The 20,913-nt window shown below is 41.8% G+C and overlaps 1 protein-coding gene across 1 annotated transcript in view; it reads left to right on the forward strand.

Moving 5' to 3' along the window:
- Positions 1 to 230: 230 nt before the first annotated feature.
- c22h12orf56 (chromosome 22 C12orf56 homolog) overlaps positions 231 to 20,913 on the forward strand; it is a 31,133-nt gene continuing 10,450 nt past the window's right edge. The window contains exons 1-3 of the mRNA XM_042079402.1: positions 231 to 693; positions 8,863 to 9,052; positions 14,262 to 14,334. Coding sequence (XP_041935336.1) covers positions 436 to 693; positions 8,863 to 9,052; positions 14,262 to 14,334 — 521 coding nt within the window. The 5' untranslated portion in view covers positions 231 to 435. The remainder of the gene's footprint in view (positions 694 to 8,862; positions 9,053 to 14,261; positions 14,335 to 20,913) is intronic.

Genomic DNA, 20,913 nt, shown 5'->3' on the forward strand with positions numbered 1-20,913 from the left:
TTGAGTGCTCCCCATCAACATGCAGGAATAAAATGTGGACATATTGAGGCGATGCGAAGTGACTTCTTTTAGTTTCGAACATAGTGGCCTACTTACCACTCACTACTTACGGAGAGACAGGGCTCACCTAGCCAATTCTCTGGGACCTGGCACGGTGTGCATCCTATGGCGTCATACGGCGGAGGGAGGCTGTCTCAAGTCATCGTGTGTCACGCTTGCCTGAACCGCTCTCCCATTTGTTCGGTCGCTGGTCGAGTCTCAACTCCCAACTTACAGGCTAATCATGAGTGTAACTTTATTCGAAAACTTAAGGAAAAGTAGATGTAGGTGTCCTGTGTACCAGGGAAAATGTGAAAACTGAAGTCAGAAAGTGGTACTTCGCCGCGCAGCGAGCGCAACTCACTGAAGAGGAGGCAGGTGTAGCTTTCTCGAGATATGCCGCTTGACATGGCCAAAGCCGATGGTTTACTTTGCAGAAGCAACGTAAAACTGGACTCATTTCTGAAGAGAAACACCGAGCGCGATGTTTACGAGCGGATTCGTGCCTATGAACCTTGCGTTGTAGTCTCAGAATCCATCAACAAGGTGTTTATGCACGTAGTGTTGAGCGATGACAGCATCTACCTGACGGAGTATCCCCCGCGCACCGTCCAACAGGCCGTCTGTTTCAGAGACATTACTGACGTTGAGTTGGTAAGAGATTGAGTTGGTGTTTTTTTTATGATCGATAACATCATGGTTATGGATACTTTATTCAGAAGACTTTTATATGCAAAGTGAGTAACGACATGATATTAACAATTGGCATCATTTGACAAGAATAAGTAATCTAATCATAGTTGGCATCAATAAGCATGGAATCAAGTAGATATGACAGCTGTCAGAATTAAACTCAGAATAGAAACTGAAGTGTTCAGAATGTCTGAAACAACTTTGCAAGAATAATAATTTATATGTGTCGATGTTTATTGTGAAAGTGCCGACAGTGTGTGTGGGTGGGTGTGTGTGTGTGTGTGTGTGTGTGTGTGTGAGTGTGTTTGTCTCTGTCTGTCTGTGCAGCCATTGTGCGCATGTGTGTGTGTGTGTGTGTGTGTGTGTGTGTGTGTGTGTGTGTATCAGCACTGGGGTGCAAGTCTTTCTGCAATTGTCCCTCTCCTCCCGATTGTCTTGAAAAAGTGAAAACTACTGTGTGTGTGTGTGTGTGTGTGTGTCAGGAGAAAGATGTATAGAAAAGACAGTAACAGAGAGAGAATCAGTCAGACTGACACAAACCCATGTACTGCACGCTCATAAATAGCAACACTTTTCCCTCAGACTTCACATCAGCTTAATTTATCTCCCTCGCTTGACTGAGAGCCATGTCTCTGTAAAGGTCAGGACTTGTGTAACCCACGGCGATGTAAACTGTCCCCTTCCGTCTCCCAGACGGGCTTCGCTAATTATAGTGCCGAACGTGCTTGGTGATCCCGGTGCGTCAAACTCAATTAGGAAGCCAGCATGGCAGCAGGTGGCTTTTGTAACCTTTGCCAGTGATTTGGAAAAGTTCCCACAGAGGAAACTCACATTCATAGATGCATTCAGGTAGATGTAAATAGATGCATTGTTGTTCACATTCATTTTTCTGTGTTTTAATTATTTTCTATCTCCTTCTGACTAATAATTAATTACTATGCTTACTCTAATGTGTTTCAAACAAAACAGTTATGTATGTAACTGTAGGCCTGGGCTAGATTTTGAATGGAAGGAATTTCAATCTCCAGTACCTGTTGCGTTATACTGACTAAACAGTGTTTTGATGAATTCCCTCCCATGCTTAGAACACTATATGAATTCCCTCCCATGCCTAGAAGACTATATGAGTTCCCTCCCATGCCTAGAAGACTATATGAGTTCCCTCTCATGCCTAGAAGACTATATGAGTTCCCTCTCATGCCTAGAAGACTATATGAGTTCCCTACTAACTAGTTTTCTTTCTTCCTTTTTTCTTTAACAAATTGTCTGAAGTGATGTAAGCCTACCCTCTGTTTTTGGCTTGAATCCATAGTGAAGTCCAACTTGATTTCAAAAGCTATTGCAAATGGTATTTTCACACATAGACACACACACACACACACACACACACACACACACACTCACACACACACGCACACACACATACACACACACTCACTGTTTTGATGGGCTTCAGCCGTGTATGGCCTACGCCTTATTCTGCTCCCTGGACACTACACCCCACCCAAATAGTTTTCACCCTGATGCAATGTTCTCATGGACACACATACACATGGACACACACACACACACACACACACACACACACACACACACAATGTGATGAATGTTTTTAAACTACAGAAGTCTACTGCACAAAAAGCTTTGACCCTCATGATCAGACATGAAGGATGAGGAGAGGGAGAGAAGGAGGGGGTTTGTGGGGTGGGTGGAACTGAGAAGAATTCAATTTGCAGTAAAACAATTAAATCATATTTATATAGAGGCAACAGAATAAAAGACAGAGCTGGTGCACAACTGCCAGTATAAACCTGTTATGTCAGTTTGAAGTGTATCAACTTGAGATGTGGAGGGGAATGCTAATCCACTGAAACACCACTGAAAACTAGCAGTCTACTTCACCAGTTGGAAACAAGCCTTGAGTCTCTCATAGATTTGTAAGTTTAGTGCATATTTGTAATATTAACAATTACTTGTACAAATAATTTTTTCAGTTACAAATAATTTCTACAGTGTGATACGCACAATCACACATACAAAACGAAAACATACTGTATGAGTCTATTCTAATTCCATAAACTTGGGCGTGCACCAGGGACTGTTTGTACCATTAAAAATGGATATGGGTTCAGTACATCTTTACACACCATTTCTCTCTGAACTAACAAAGCCATGTTCTCTGTTTGCTGATAGGATGTTATGTGTACTCCAGCACTCTTGTCACATCTAAGAGTTTTATATTCATCCTCCTTTTGTGACAGACAGTGAAGCTCACCTATCAGGAGTGCTGTGCTTCTCATGCACTAGGCATGCCCACCAATCAGAAGAAGTCCAACTTGTAGTCCATATTGAAACGAAGCTTTGCTTTTAAAAATTACATCGCAAATCAAATCGCAATATATGTCAGAAAATAATCACAATCTGGCCCCAGCCATCGTGCAACTGGCTGGGGCACCTGCACCATACGCCGGCGACCCGGGTTCGATTCCCGCCCTGTGGTCCTTTCCGGATCCCACCCTGTCTCTCTCTCCCACTCACTTCCTGTCATTCTCCACTGTCCTGTCACATAAAAAAAGAAAATAATCACAATCTGTTATTTCCCCAAATCAGCAGCCTTAACAGTAACCGAAGGATTGACCCAGGACCCCTCTTCCACAACATGGAATTTAATGAAATTAACGACACCTCATCAGTCTACAGCTTAGCTCATTTATCACAGAAACACATTGTTGAGGCTACACTTATTCAGTGTGTGTGTGTGTGTGTGTGTGTGTGTGTGTCTGGTTGTCTGGCTTGTTTACTCGTGTAAATGCCAGGAGAGCTCTGCTAGAATGTTTGGCTTGTGGTCCCTACCTCAGTGCCTAAAGGAGATGATGTCACAGGATTCTGGACAGGCTGGGTCTTGTACAGACAGACTGGCTACCTGGATGATGTTTTATCAGGGCTTGGAATTCCAGTACTTCTGTGAGATATTCAGAGATTAAATTACGAGGGTATAAAAAAATACAGACAGAATGGAATTTAGATTTTTACTTTAAGAATTCACTTTCTTCAAATATCTAAAGGAAGATGCATGCAAAAGAGGACATGCCTAGACATAAAGCAATGCCCTAAGCTCAAATTATCAACAAGATGATGACATGGCCTAATTCAGATGGTTTGGTTGCTGGAGTCTGTCTGTTGCAGTGGCTTTCTGCTGCATGCTACATGTATATTGCTTACAGGAAGCCATCACCATCATCATTGCCTGTTATGCAGTCAAGCAACCGCAGTGCCTAAAGGGGGAGATGATTGGCTCTCTCAGGCAGCCTGATATTGTATCTGGGCCTAGAATTCCAGTTATGCACTATGGACAAAACGACATAACAGGAGTCATACTCTCTAGGGATCGAGAAACATCTTAGTAGTTAGGGAATATTGCACTACGGTCCTTTATGCTGTTGCACATATCGATACAGGAAGTTGATAACACGTTTGAGATGTAAACATACCGTCACTTTCAGCTGCTCACGACATGTTTGATTATTGTCATTTCGCTGCTATTTTTCATTAAAGCAAGCAAACAAATGGAATGTTGTTTTTATCTAGTAGTAACCTTTAAAGGTAGGAAAAGCAAGTAGGCCTAAACTAAACTAAAAAAATGTCTGGACTAGAAAGGATCAAAAAGAGGATTGCACTTGACTTAATTTTAAACTGAATTAAGTTTGTTGTTTGAGTATTTCCCAGCATCTCCTTGCTGATCACACTCTTCTTCCAGAAGCACTATGTTGGTACCCTGGAAATCCAGAGTTCTCGCGAGAGCACAATCGAATTGTCTTTGCGAGACACTCTGGCAAAGAGCAATGATGCACGTTACTTTTACCCCAACATTCGGGGAACCAGCTAAACTGATGAAGACAGCGCTGCAACGTTGGAGGACAGTACACATTGGTCATAGTGTTATCCGATTGCGTCGAAGTCCAAAATAATTCAGAGTAAACATGGTCTAGTGTTATCCAATTGCGTGCAGTGAGATTTTTAAATGCATGCTTGTTGCCGCCCCTCGAGTTGGGCCATTACACTGTTCTTTGCCAGACCCTTAATCTTTCTAGATTATCAGGGTCTGGATTTTCCAGGCTACTATGTTGGTATTATACGTACAAAATGTATTGATGACATATTCATGTTATGTATTTCCCGTCAACCATAACTGCCACAGTGTCTAAAGGGTTATGACGTCTAAGCTAGATCTTGCTCTCTCACACAGGCTTGTATTGTTTCTGGGTCTGGAATTCCACTTATTCTGTGAAATGCCCAAGAATGTACATGGTGCACAGGAGGACAAAAACCTCTCAGTGGTTCAGCCTGTCTGAGAGAGCCAGTCATTTCCCTCCTCAGGCACTGTGGTTGCTTGCCTGTATAACGCCAACATGGTGATGGCTTACTGTAGGCTCAAGAAGTGTCTGCTAAATGTAATGTAATAACAGGCTATAGAGCACACAGCGGAAAGCCACTACAACCAACTCCAGATACAGTATGCCAGCACAGTATAGCAGACATAAAGGTTAAAGATTAAAGTGTTAGGCCTATAGGGATGAGACAAGAATGGTACATCGAATTTCCATATATATTGTAAACATCAATTAGATTATGTTTACAAGTAGATTTTTCTTATTGATTTGGCTGACCTTTATGTATTGATTTGGCTGATGCTTTAATCCAAAGCGACTTCCATACATCCATTATTACAAGGGTGAGAGTGGGGTTGGTAAGGATATACCCATAGCTGTGGTTTGGCTGTAAGCAGGTATGCATAGGCTCCTGAATTCACCTGAGGAAGGTCTGTGTGACCGAAACGTGTGAAATAAAGTATTTGCATGCATAAAGGACAGTGTGCGGGATTTCTTCAACAGGCACATAGGCACAAATTTTATTTAAAAAATGTGAAATTGCTGCTCCCTCGTTTTGAATTAATGATATATTCACGTCGGGGTGATTTCTGGCAGTGAAGAGTGTGAGTTGGGATGTTCTGTTCTATCCTGTCTTTGGAATGCCTCTTGTCCAATCAGAAATTAATTTTGACGAGGCACGTACCTAATGCTTTAGTTGATGTGTTGTTCATCCATGAGGTCATGAATAAGAGTCAGTTCCTGATGATTCATAAGATATAAAGGAATAAAGTAATGCATAAATCATGAAATAATTCATGCATGAATTCATGATAATTCATGTACCCTTACCGTAAAGTGTTAATAATAATAATAATAATAATAATAATCTTTATTTATAGCTTTACAGATATAAAAGAGATAAACAGAACACAAATGAAACCTCTAAAAACAATACAAATAAGAATATTGGAAAGGTATCTTTAAATAACAAAAAAACTACAGGAATTAGAAAGTATACAAGGCAAAACAAAAACAAAAATGAATCTTAAATAATCTCTTTAAAGGCTTTGCGGTTAGTGTTGCACGGTGCACCGATACTACAAAAGTATCGCAATATCCTGAAATTAAAAATGTCACCATGCCTAATTTTATTAGTATCCATACTTTTGAGAATGACTGTGTTCTTTTGAAGTAACATGGTGTGCACAAGGCATGCTTCTAACGCCTCCTCCCCTAACCTGTGGCTGTGCTTAAGCGCAGTTGTCGTGCTATAAACAGCGAGACATGGCTGCTAGTTCAAGTGATGCTATGGTAACACATAATAATAGGCTAATATCAAGTTGATTTGCTCACTTGCATCTTTCAAGTTTGTGTTGCTAACCTACCTAGGCTGTGGGATTTTGGTCATTTAGGCCTACTATTTGGGTTCAATGTCATTTAGAAATAGGCTAAGCAACTATCGCAAACTTTTACATCTGAAGAGAGATCCTTGCTAACTATCCCGCTAGCTCAGGTCACGTTTGACAATAGTGCTCGCTAAAATCATTAATGAACATTGCAAGACACTTATCTCTTCTATGATCCCAGAAAGATCTTCTTCGACTTGTACATTTTGAACAGTTATTTTATCTAATGGCATACAAAACATAATTAATTGCATCCACATATCCTTATGCGCTATGTGCAACTTTTATTCACTAGACTAAAACCGTGAGACAAGGTCAGTTACTCTCACGTATCTCTTAAAGTGACAGGCACTCAATTACACCTACACATCACCAATGTGCACTCAATTAGACCTAGAACACACATTAAAGATAAAGATAAAGATAGCCTAAGTGTAATAGTTTAAAAATAGTTATAGTTTTAAAATAGCTTTCAAATTGCTAAATATATTTACTAGTAATTATGCAGAATATATGAAATATGACATAAGCCATCATTTTCCATGTGTGTTTGTGTGGAGAGAATCAAGCAGAATCTGGGATGACCACTGGTGTGAATGATCACACTACAGTATATTCAATATTATTGATGATGATGTCAAGGTGGTGACAAATCAAATACATTTTTTTTTTTTAAGTATCGAAGAAGTATCAAAATCGCAAGTCTTGGTATCGGTATCGAAACATTAATTTTGGTATTGTGACAACACTATTTGCGGTACAAGAGAGTGGTGCACCCTGCCTGATGTCTGATAACTTTCCCCCGAGATCAGTGGAAGTTCCTTAGGAGTTCCTTTCTCCAGATGGGTGGATTACGCTGGAGTCTTACCTAACCCACCTCACATGCCCTTCTGTGGCCCACGTCTGACCTAGTCTGTGTTGGACTAAGACAAGGACGGGTCTTCATCGTTGACGTCATGACTACAGATGGGGAACCCAGGGATAGGAGCAGGCTTCACTCAGTCTGTTTTTAGTTTCTTAGTTTTTGTGTGGTCCAAATTAAAGTTGGACTCTGACTAAGTTAAAGAACAAAGAAAAGGCTACACTTTGCATACACTTTGCATTCTACATTTTGAAATCACAATTAAATTAACTTATACAAAGTGCAGCCTTTTTTCCCTTCAATGCCTACAGATGGACCATGAAGCAGAGGAGGGGGATGGGGAGGATTACATGTTTAGAATGGACATTTATTATTCTGCAACAATATTTGTTTACACTGATCTAAAATAAGCTACTAATGTTTTCGTAATAAGATATTCTGAAATGGATCCAGTCTACAGAATCATCATTCATCATTGTGTGTGTGTGCGAGACTAGTGGAATCCAGGGAAAGACCCATCTGGAAGTGACAGCACATCTGTGCAGCAGAACAGTGTGTTCCATCACATTTATCACTCCCTGCTATTGGCCTGTCTGTCGCCATAGACACAGGGCCAAGGACAAGTAGTAAAGGATTGCTACAGTACAGTAAAGCTATTTGAAAGGCTGTACTATGCATACAAATGAATACCTGTATATGCCGGTATCAATTATGTATATGAATGATATGATGTTTATCAATGACTTTATCCCGGAGGAAATACTCTTTTCTGATAGGTTGGTAGAGGGGCTATTAATTCTGTATATCAAGACACCTACTGTATGAAGTAGATCTGGTAGAAAGAGTTTAATCACCGTTCCATATCAATGCTCCTTTGAATGGTAACTATTCACCTTATTCGTCAGTTATCTATGTGCGCCGCCATGACAACCAATACTGTTTTAAACTTCTGGTAATATTAACAGCTGTCGACAGCGAAAATTCCACAGTGGAAATGAGTTCAGGTTCAACATGTTCCGTGGTTGGTTGTACAAACAACTCAAATAAGTTAAAGGAACTTCTAAGGCAGGAGTGTTTTATACATGGAGTCGGAAGTTGAAAACAGTACGAGTCATTTTTGCATTATGAATCATGGGAAAAGTGTCGGTTGATGAATATTGTGGATACAAAGTGGGAAGTGGAATCAGTAAGTGTGCACGGGTCGGAATGGAAACTAGTTCCCAATGTTACTGGGATTATGACATTCTGATTATGATTAGGGGTCGCCATGTTACTGGAATTATGAGTGTTTTGATTATGATTAGGGGTCGCCATGACACTGGGATTATGATGTTTTGATTATGATTAGGGGTCGCCATGACACTGGGATTATGACATTTTGATTATGATCAGGGGTCGCCATGTTACTGAAATTATGACGTTATTCCCCACTGCTCCCCCATCTCATGGTTTTCTAAATCTTTTGTCGTCCATCCATCTTTTCTCCCTAAAGGTAAATGACTTTCCAGACTTCCTCAGTGGCCGGGAACGGGAGCGCTCGCAGCACATCCGTGTCGTCTTCACAACCACAAAGCATGCTGGGAAGAAGGGCCTCAGGGTCAGGGGACGGAGGGCGACCAATCCAGAGTCTGCCAGAGCTCCATCTCAAAAACAGCAATGGACTCTCTCCCCCTCTATGGAAGGTAGGCAAACAAATCCATTATCAAAGGTGTGGTACAGTATATACATTGTGCACAAAGTAACATACTAAAATCTAAAATTATAAAACTGAACGAAAACTGAAATATTATTTTCAGAAAATATTATATTCAGTTTAATATTTATTTAATTGTTTATTTAGACAGGGACAGTGCATATTAATGGACATCAGTACAAGTACACAATGCAAATATGAGTTAGAACCATAGCTAGTTTTCATCTTTTGTCCCCAGGCACATACATATTATAAACAAATGAATGAATTTGCATTTATTAGTTTATATAGCCAGACTTATAAGAAAACCATGGGCGGCATTTTCCCGGTGGGCCGACGCACCTTTTGGGCCGATAGAATAGGCTAATTAAATAATTTTGGCCAACGATCGGTCCAAAGGAAGTACAATCAGCGGCCCATTGGTTACATTTCCATATTGACACTCGACTGATCCAATAACAGCTCACGTCAGGCCCCACCCCTCGCATTTTGGCTCAGAGCCAGGATTCTGTGAGCGCATCAAAAGTTAATCGAAGTTGCCTACACTAAATTGCGGCGGGTGCCGGTAGTGACAATAGTGCAAAAGTAACACCAATGTAGAAGCTTAAAAAATGCAATATTGCAAGTAGGCTAGCATATGTCAGCAACATGTTGAAGTTCGTTGAGTTTAAACGAGGATGTAAGCAAGCATCCAGAGCAGAGGGACAGTGAGCAGGTGGTGGAGTCTAGTTGAGGCTACATGATAAGAACTCAGTGGTGGAGCAGGTAGGCTAAGTGTGACATGCCATGCTGACGATGATGATTATGATGATTATTAATTGCGATAATGTAATGATATGGTAATGACAACATAGTAAGGCCGTGCTGTGATTATAATAACAAATAGCGCAACTTAAATGTTCTAAATGAATGATTTGCAAACCCGGACAGCGAAAGAGTGTCAAATCGATATTAATTGTTGGTCAGATTGATCAGTTTCCGTCAGACGCCCAAAATTCAACATCGATGGCATGAGTGGTGGTTGGTCTCTCTAAGTAGAGCGTCGAAAGGGTTCTATCTTGGAAGGGTTATCATGGTAAAGATGGGCTAAAATACTGTAGACTGACGGAAATGTAGGCTACAAAACATCAAGTCATATTCATGCAAAAGCCAACTAAGCTATATATATAGTGACCTATATAGGCTGCCGGAAGACATTAAAGATAATTAATTAATATAGCTATACTGTTCCAAAATGTACCAGCAATGTAGGTAGGTAGTATAACCTACAGGAATAAAATATTTCCAGCAACAGCCCTGTTCATTTCAGTTGTCCTACAGTGATTAATGTCTACGACAATCAAGAAATTTAGCTCCTTACACATAGGCTTCAGTAACTGTTTGGTGCTGCTGTCAGTTGTTTTATAGTTTAAACTGTCAGTTGTTTTATAGTTTAAATGTAGCGTATTGAACACTTTGAAATGATACTTTGAATTCAAGCAGAAACTCTTTAATAATTGCTTGTATAGCCTACTTGAATATGGAGATCATGTGCTCCATGGCTACCTCTGATCAGTCAGAGTGATAGCCAATGAGGCCTACATCACTTTCAGTGCAGTTGAAAATATATGCAGTACATTTCGACATGCATGGATGTCTCCAAATTTGGGCTTTAAGTTTTATAATGTGTTTAAATTGTTCCACATGATTTCATAACAGGCTAAATACAAAATAAATGTTACAAATATCGCCTAGATATTGGTAAATCAGGGGACAGCTGACTGAGTTTGTGAAAGTAGCCTAATGATCACAAAATGCTAAGCATGCATCTAGGTTATTTGAGTTTCTTAACGCCGAGCTGTGGTTAAATTTGTCACGGACAGAAGACGACCCAAGAGCGCAAGTTCAAATTCAGTCTTTTTATTGAAGGGTTCAGGGGGGAAGAGGAGTGAGAAACGTGAGGTCTTGGAGGTTCCGGTTCCGGAGGTTCCGGTTCCAGGGGTGCTAGGAGTGCCAGGGGTGTCAGGGGTTCTCGGGGCTCTGGGGTTTTCCAAGTTTCCGGGGGGTTCCAGTCCAAGGTGCGGAGTGTGTGTGTGTGTGTCCCAGTGATCGAGCGGCGTCTCGGGCTGAGGGTGGTGACGCGTCGGGGCTGGTGGTCGGAGGCCTGGGGGAACACACACACACAACAGCAAGGTGAACAGCAGGCAGTAGTACAGACCAGGGCTAGGCACTAAACGTGGGGAGAGACAGAAGGCAGATTCGAGTTACCGGGGGGGCTGGAGATCGGAGAGTAATCGAGAAGATCCGGAAGGCAGGTCGGGATAACCGGGGCAGTAGAGCAGGGAGGCAGTCAAGAAAGGATCCGAATCACAGGTAGGAGTCAGAGCGTAGACAGGCAGGCAGGTTACTGGTCCAGGTTTGAAGACGATCTGACAGGGCTTGGCTGAAAAACAGGGCTTTATATACTGGGAGAGGTTAGTGGAGAAATGCAGTGCAGCTGGCAGAGTAATTAGAGCAGAGTGGGGCAAGGTGAGGATGGTGAGTGGGAAATGCAGCGCAGCTGGCCAGGTAACAAGAGCAGAGCAGGGCGGAGCCAGGTGGAGCTCGTTAGGCAGAGTAGAGAGAGAGTGAGCAGAGTGGCAGAGAATTGAATCAATTAAGGTTGTTACCAGGGAGAGAGAATGCTCATGACAAAATTGTTCAATACATGATTTTATAACAGGCCAAATATAAAATAAATGTTATAGCCTAGATATCTCTAAATATTAGATGATCAGATGATTTACAGTTCTATGTAATATGTCATGTTTCATGTTTTTGTAATGTTTCATACAGTGATGCAGGTCTACTGCAGTGAATAGGCTAAATACAACTTTGATCATTTTTTATAGCCTACTACTGTATAGTTAACTTTGGCCTTGGTACCCTGACATGTGGCCTTTGTGCCCCCCACCAAATATGCCCAACTGAAGGCCAAGTGGCCTTGCCTCCAGAATGGTGAAATTCCAAGCCTGGCTGTGAGGTAACAATCCATTCTTAAAAAAGAAAAAAATACTATTTTTAAGAACAAAATGAATTATGATAAGTAATTGCAGGATGTTAATGCCTTTCCAATCCATGTGATACAAAAAGGAAATAAAAAATCAGCAGATTTTTTTGCAATTTCACAGTGGCTAGGGCTTGATTAGGTAGGCCTTGATGCCAGGTGCTTGAGTAGCTGTTGAAGTTCTGAACTCCAAGCTGGCCAAATGTATGTTCCCTATGCGTGCCCAATGCAGTGTGATAAGCTGCTGAGATCTTATTAACAGCATGCTCCACTGTCAAGTCAAGTCAAGAGGTACAGGCTTAACTGGATGCACTTGAATATTACCTTAGAGAGGTTGTCTGCAGATGCTCTCAGCTCTGTTGTGTGTGTGTGCGTGCATGTGTGTCTGTGTGTGTGTGTGTGTGTGTGTGTGTGTGTGTGTGTGTGTGTGTAAGAGAGAGTCTGTAATAATGCATACACCGTGTATTTTTGTGATATTGTGTAGATTGTTTTGTAAGTTGATAAGTGTGTGTATGTATGTGTGTGTGTGTGTGTGTGCGTGCGCGTGTGTGTGTGTGTGCGACTGTGCGTGTGTGTGTATTTGCGTGCATACATGCATGCCTATAGCTCAGCACAGAAAAGCAGCTTAGTGGAGTGTGAGGATAAGGCGCTGTTAAATCACCCAGGCTATGTATGGTAAGGCAGACGCTGTTAAATCACCCAGGCTATGTATGGTAACGCAGGCACAGACAAGGCTATTTCTGACAGGTTCAACATGCTCCTTACCTCACCTGCGAGCCATCTCTACACAGGTGTATGTTGTGTTCAATGCCCCCCCCCCCCCCCTTTAGAAAGGGTGTCCTTAGAAAGCCTTCTCTACACAGGTGTATGTTGTGTTCAATGGCTATTTCTGACAGTTTCAACATGCTCCTTAACCCCCCCGCCCCCCTTTAGAAAGGGTGTCCTTAGAAAGCCTTCTCTATACAGGTGTATGTTGTGTTTGATGCATATGCCAGCAGGGGAAGAACTTGTTTAATGTGCACTATGTAACAGTATATAGAGTAATGATTTGTATGTGTGACAAAATGAATGGCCGAGAGCTACTAATAGTTTATGCTGAATGAATTTTGTACGGTTTTTAAGGCTCTTTTCAACTCCCTTGCCTTCTCTGTTTGTAGACTGTGAGTTCGCATTTATGACAAATTCTCTTCGTAAAACTTTATGAATAAAGAATAGCACTCGCAGTTCTTTATTAAACCTTTTTTGGATCACCCCACGGACGCTTCAGGCCGGAGCTCTTTTGCAGCGTGATTATGGCGATTTCCTTTAACATTTTCTCTGAACATTTTGAAGAGCTACTCGGAAACAGGTGGGGAGCTGCTGTTAGCTTGCGAGCTATACCTTTCAGAGAGCACAGGTGTAGAGTATACACTGTATGTAGGTCCCCAGATGGCTGGCGGGGTTTTAGGTGCCCGAGGTGAAGTTATTGGACACCCCAGTGAGAGTACACCATGGGGCCAGACTGTGTGAAGTGAAGAGGTTTCAGATTCCCAGGTTGGGGATGAGGAGAGAGATGTTTCTGTGAGGAATGTGTTTCTGTGAGGAGTGTGTTTCTGTGAGGAGTGTGTTTCTACAAGGAGTGTATTTACCTTCTCTATAAGTAAGGAATTTAGGCAGGATTCTGACAGAAATGGGGAGAAGGAATGTGTGTTTGTCTGCCTGTCTGCCTGTCTTTGGATGTTTGTGTGCGTGTGTGTGTGTGTGTGTGTGTATGTGTGTGTGTGTGTGTGTGTGTGTGTGTGTGTGTTTGTGTGTGTGTGTGTGTGTGTGTGTGTGTGTGTGTGTGTGTGTGTGAGCAGACAGTGGGAGGAATAGAATGCCCAAGGTACAGAGAGAGATAGAAAGAAAGAGAGAGGAAAATATTATTATCCATGTCACACTCCTCTCTCTTTGTACTTATCTCTGACCATTCCTTTCTCTGTCATCCCTCTCTCTGTCCATCCCTCTCTCTATCATCCCTCTCTCTGTCCATGCCTCTCTCTGCCATCCCTCTCTCTTTCTCTGTCCATCCTTCTCTCTGTCCATCCCTCTCTCTGTCATCTCTCTCTGTCCATCCCTCTCTCGGACCATCACTCTCTCTGTCCATCCCTCTCCCTATCATCCCTCTCTCTGTCCATCCCTCCATCTCTGGCAGGAATAGGTGGTGTGCTCTTGTCCACTCTCTCTGCTCCTCCTGAGACTACAGACTGGAGAGACTCTTCATCCAGGTACACACACACACACACACACACACACACACACACACACACACACACCTTTTCACAAACTCATTCAAGTCTTGCACAAAGAGTTTACACACATAAACAGCATCAACACAAATCTATACACTAGCACTCAAAACATACACACACACACACACACACACACACACACACACTCACACACTCACACACATACAGATACACACACACTGGGCTCACACAAACTAGCCCTATCTCTTATCTCAAACAGCGTTAACAGTCATTAGCTGCCATCCATCATGGCTGACACAATATAAAGTCTGACAGTGCCCACGTCATATGTGTCAAGCTGCCACGGCTCCTCTGTTATCAGCACCGTTGCCTAACACTCTAATGACCCGCGGGTCCAGCCAGTCCTTAAGAAGACCCTTGTGTGTGTCTATGTGTGTGTGTGTGTGTGTGTGTGTGTGTGTGTGTGTGTGTGTGTGTGTGTGTGTTTGCCGTGCTGGCACTACATGCTCCTTTGTGTTTGAACAAGAGGAGGGACAAGCTTTTAATTGCTTCCCTTTTGGCACTGATAGAACAGTAGACGTCTCTGCTGGCACAGATTGGAGGAGGAGGCCTCTCTGAGCTTGTCAGCCGCTACATGCGTGATGGTTTACCAGTGTTTGCCATAAGGTAGAGCTGTTGACTGTGTTGTTTTACTGACAGGGGCACAATCCCTTGTAACTTCTGAGGCTGTGTGTGTGTGTGTGTGTGTGTGTGTGTGTGTGTGTGTGTGTGTGTGTGTGTGTGTGTGTGTGTGTGTGTGTGTGTGTGTGTGTGTGTGTGTGTGTGTGTTTGCACTTACCCGACTACAAACTGATTTACATCCATATATCTGTACATCATTCATCACTTTGAGCACTTCAGTGTGTGTGTGTGTGTGTGTGTGTGTTTGCACTATGTTTGCATCCATATCTGTACATATATAACTTCACTAGGAGTGCTTCAGTGTGTGGGTGTACCCTCTGGTCTACACAACTGTCTCTTGCTTTCTTTAGCACGTCTCTACAGTTCTCTTGCAATGTTTTCCCCACCTCTCCCTATGCTCTGTAGACCTTCTCACAGGCCTATAAAACTCATTATATAGGCAACCCCCTAGTGCCAGCTGGTGCTGGCTTACTTCTGGCTCAGATGTGGTTCACAGTCAGCTCTTTACATTTACATTTATTCATCTAGCAGATGCTTTTATCCAAAGCGACTTAACCAAAAAAATGAGGAATAATGTAGAGGAGACCCTTAGGTAGCAATTAATACTACAACAATCAATGCTATTACCAGAAGATGAGAGTGCCGAAGTGTTAGTCAAAGTGTAGTTGAAGGAAAATTCAAAGATCTGTTGGTGTAGGTCCTTGTCTCCTTTGCATAGCAGCCGTGGGGCCCACGTCTCTTTACTGGGCTGTAATGTTGTTTTTATGGCTGCAGTATAAGGTGCTGACGTGGTCTCTGTAGTGATGATGCTTGTCACCTTGACTCCCAGCGGGAGGAAGCGGTAGCTGTCGGCGGGGGAGGGTTGTCCTGGAGATGGAACAGGAGCCCAGGAATGCTGAAGCTGCGGAATGTTTTTTTTTGGAGTTGAGTGAAGAGAAAGAAGAGGAAGTAGAGTGTCTGTACCTGGTGTGTGTGTGTGTGTGTGTGTGTGTGTGTGTGTGTGTGTGTGTGTGTGTGTGTGTGTGTGTGTGTGTGTATGAACGGTGTTTGTTTGAAGGCAAGCAAGAGTTTCACTGTGACCAGCTGTATTTAAGATGCCATTACACTAAGAAAACCTGTCATTATGCTTCCTGCTGTGGTGGCTGACACTTGAACCAAACAAAATGCTTTAGTGTGAGTTACAGACAGCCTGCTGGCTTTCTGGTAGCAGAGCCGTGACGTTTAACATAACGTGTAATGCTGTATTCAAGGCCACTTAGAGCTCAGGTAATTGCACTAAAAGAGCACTTTGAGTCAGAGCTCTGACTCAGAAACTCAGAGATGAACATGTCCCCGATTTATTGAGGCAGAGAGAGGGGAATAGCATCAGGCTTCTTCGGGTTTCACATGATTTTTTAATGCTACTGTGTCCAGAGAATGAGACTGATGGCTTGTGCTGTTTTGCACTGTCACACGCTTACACACACATGCAGATAGACAATTTTAAAAGACATCCACACTTTTTCTCACTCTCTCCCTGTCTCTCACACACACATACACACGCACACTCACATGCACATGCACACACACACACACACACACACACACACACACACACACACACACACACACACACACACACACACACTCAGACACACTCACAGTAGGATCAGCATTGACACTTTTTTATGACTTAAACAGTACATATTAGTCATTTGTTTTGTAAAGATGTTGTAAGCACAACCGTAATAATGACTTCACAAACAAGCTATTTATTTTATTGTTTCATAACTTATCATGTCTTAAGATGGAACCAATCATCATGCCTGCATGTTGGAACAGTATTTCTGCTCTCTCTCTCTATGGAGATTAGAACCTGACAGCGTCCACCATGTTCCGTCTTTCTCTGATATAATGCAGCTACTCTGGCTCGCCTGCCATTCATTAATATTAGCTTGTGTGGTTTCGCGTTCCGTTTGAGAGCGGAATGTCAACGGAGTCTGACAGGGCCTGAAAGCTCTGCTCGACGAGGGGAAATTTGCGACTGCTGTTTTGGCGTCATCTGTCCGGTTGCTAGGGCACAAGACAAGGCGGAAACCACACTGCCATAAATGCCCAATTAAAATCCTTGTTTGTCTCAGCACTACGTCAGTACTGTGTGTGTGTGTGTCTGTCTCAGTGTGTGTGTGTGTGTCTGAGAGAAAGAGAGAGAGAGAGAGAGAGTGTGTGTGTGTGTGTGTGTGTGTATGTGTGTGTGTGTGTGTGTGTGTGTGTGTGTGTGTGTGTGTAAGAGAGAGAGAGAGTGTGCGTGTGTGCGTGCGTGCGTGCGTGCGTGTGTGTGTGTGTGTCTGATTGCATGTGTGTGTAAATGGGGAAAGTGAAATTAAAGTGTTTAGTGGAGCAAACACATTACTGTCAAATGAAGCACGAAAACAGACAAGGAAACAAGATTTCTGGAGAACATAAATGTATAGTATAGCCATGCATTATATCGGACATGTGCTAGTATCAGTGGTGGAATGTAACGAAGTACAAATACTTCATTACTGTACTTAAGTAAATTTTCCACGTATTTGTACTTTACTTAAGTAAAATTTATAGTGCATACTTTTGACTTTTATTTCGTTACATTTTACAGCAATTATCTGTACTTTTACTCCGCTACATTTCTACAACACCATCGTTCCTTTTTACGATACATTTTATGATCAGTTTTTTTTTTCTCTCTGACAAACACGTTTGTTTTACCGGGGGGTTGCTGCCAAAGATTCTGGAGCGCTACGTGCATTCTTAGAAACATAAGCTTCTAGTCTAGACCAGGCAAAGCGTGAGCTTGTAGCCATCTGCATTCGGTAGCTATATTCACCAGACCCATGGCTACACTGTACATGCAACTGTGTTCTGTGCCTTTCTCTGTCTGTTCTCTGCAGCGTTAGGGCCTCCTCTCCGATGAGATTGCTATCCGCGGATCAGCGACGTTGCCCATGCTTCTGTCACACGTCTGATCATTTGCGGCACAAATTAATGGTAGACTATTAATGAACCGGTTGTTTCATTTTCCAGATTAGGAAATATTCCTTAATTGTGTGTGATCAAATAAAGATGCATAGCCTACAATTGGGGGGTAGTAATGTGAGCGCTCATTCAATGTCTATGCGTCTGCGCAAGTGAAACTGAACCTAATCATAAAGACACCTTTCTCAGCAACTTTTCTGTTCAATCAGCATAATTGGCATTACGATCCACCCGACGTTTCCCTTGTCTACCCCGTTAAACTTCAGGCTCTCGTGTTTTGCTGAATGATATTACTCAGCAGATCAACCAGAATTACAGTCTCTAGAATTGTAGGTCAGAATGTAAACTGGGCCACAGATGGTAAGCACAATTGGATTAGCTTAAAACTATCTAGTCGAGTATAACCTAAAACTAGCTTAATTAAAATGCCACAGCCCATACTGATTTTTCGTTTTAGAATATAGATATTAAGAGAATAAATCATTATGCAAATACTTTTACTTTTAATACTTAAAGTACATTTAAAAGCAGGTACTTTTTACTTTTACTTAAGTAGGGTTGTCATTGTGGTACTTTTACTTTTACTAAAGTAAATATTTCTCTGTGTATTTGTACTTTTACTTAAGTACTGGGTTTCAGTACTTCCTCCACCACTGGCTAGTATAGCCATGCATTATATCTGACATCTGCAAGTATAGCCATGCATTATATCTAACATCTGCGAGTATACAGACGGCACAACAGTTATTACAGCTGTCATTACAAATACTATTACAAATGCTATTGTATTAGTAGTATTGTTATTGTGGTAGTATTATTGTTATTGTGGTAGTATTGTTGTTGTGGTAGTATTGTTGTTATTGTGGTAGTATTGTTGTTGTGGTAGTATTGTTGTTATTGTGATAGTATTGTTGTTATTGTGGTAGTATTACCAACCGTCCCTAAATATTCATTTCTATACAAACAAAGACGGCGGATTCCTAAAGAAACGCAAGCACCTACACCATAAGTGTATCTAAATTAGCTATGTATCACAAATTTAATTTTACCGTGACTCGAAGAGCTGTAAACAGTCTTGTAAGGCTGCGTGTACAAATCCGCTAGGAGCTCCAGTGGAATTTTGAATTGCGATGAGAATTCTTGGTCTAACCGTTGTGCTGTGAGAAAGGTTGGAAATAGGCATCCACCAGCCCAGCACTAAACTCCGAGCATGGTAAACAAAATCGGATATTTCAGGCAGTAAAAGCCCCGGTAACAACCAAACTAGATTTTGTTCAAATCTACACACCTATGGCTACTGAAAAATGTAAGGTTCATTTATCAAATGTTATATTGAAGTATTAAAAAACATTGTTGTTTTAGAATTTTCGAACGAAACGGGTGGGTAATTAGCATGTTTACGATAGTATTGTTGTTGTGGTATTAGTGTTGTTACTGTGGTAGTATTGTTGTTGTGGTAGTATTGTTGTTATTGTGGTAGTATTGTTGTGGTAGTATTGTTGTTATTGTGTTAGTATTAATGTTTTTGTGGTAGTATTGTTGTTGCTGTGGTAGTAGTATTGTTATTGTCATAGTATTGTTGTTATTGTAGTAGTATTGTTATTGTGGTAGTATTGTTGTTATTGTGGTAGTATTCTTGTTGTGGTAGTATTGTCGTTACTGTGGTAGTAATATTGTTACTGTGGTAGTAGTATTGTTACTGTGGTAGTATTGTTGTCACTTAAGGTCATCTTTGCCATGTAGCTCGAATGTTATTCCTCATTTTGGTTGCATTTGTCTGCCAAATTAATAAATATAAATGACTAAATGTAAATACACAGGGCAAAGACTCATACATACATATTACATACATAAATACAAACAAACATAATTACATATACATACACACAGTGCATACCAGTAGACATACACAGTGATAGAATGATCTAGCTGACACAACGGAGTCCAACGGGATGGAGAGCAATAGCAGTTATTATCTGTTCTTATTAGTAATACACTGTAGTGTTTAGCTGTGTGTACTGTGTAGACATTTAATTATGAATGGGACATCTTGCTTTAGTACATTTGGTTACACTACAAGGCCATGCCAGTACAGACATCAGCAGAGAGAGAGAGAAACAGAGAGATTTATAACATGAATACAATTACAGCATGCAATTACAACAGCTTATAAGAGATATATTTGCAATATTCGTTTTCTTTTTTTTTGCTTGTATTCATGTGCCTCTGGCAATAATGTTGCTGTAACTTTTAATAAAACATTTAATAATGTGCCATAAAGCTTCCTTGAATAAAATGAAACCCAGAGGGAGAGATGGATGCTGAAAGAAACAGGAAAAGAGGCAGAGTCTCATGAGAGTCATCGTCCACATTGAACGCATCCCATCTTTTCCCTCCCTCCCTAGGGTTCCCCCACTCATCCTCCTCCTCTTCCTCCTCCTCTTCATCCTCCTCTTCCTGCTCCTCTTCGTCCTCCTCTTCCTCATCCTCCTCCACCTCCTCCTCTTCCTCCTCGTCCTCCTCTACCTCCTCCTCCTCTTCGTCCTCCTCCTCCTCCTCCTGCTCATCTGCAGGGCTCAGGGGAGGTCATTAAGTCCCTCTGTAGCGGATGTGAGAAAGTGCCACAGAGCAGAAAGACACAGGAGATGCACACACGTGCTGATGCACAGAGAACAGAGAGGGGGGGGGGGGGGGTGTAATACTTGATATGTGAATAGTGTCATTTCTGTTGAGTGGAAGACAAGTATTCCAAGTAAATGACTTACAATAAATTAAACTGACTTCTACTGTTTCTTAGCAGAGCATCTTTCTGTCTGTCTGTCTGTCTAACTTTCTTTCTTTGTTTCTTTCTTTTTCTTTCTGAGGCAGGTGTTGTGTGTCATGCACAAACAGTAAACTGTTCATGCTTTGAAATTACAC

Source organism: Alosa sapidissima, chromosome 22 (genome assembly GCF_018492685.1).
Source record: "Alosa sapidissima isolate fAloSap1 chromosome 22, fAloSap1.pri, whole genome shotgun sequence".
NCBI classification, from domain to species: domain Eukaryota; kingdom Metazoa; phylum Chordata; class Actinopteri; order Clupeiformes; family Clupeidae; genus Alosa; species Alosa sapidissima.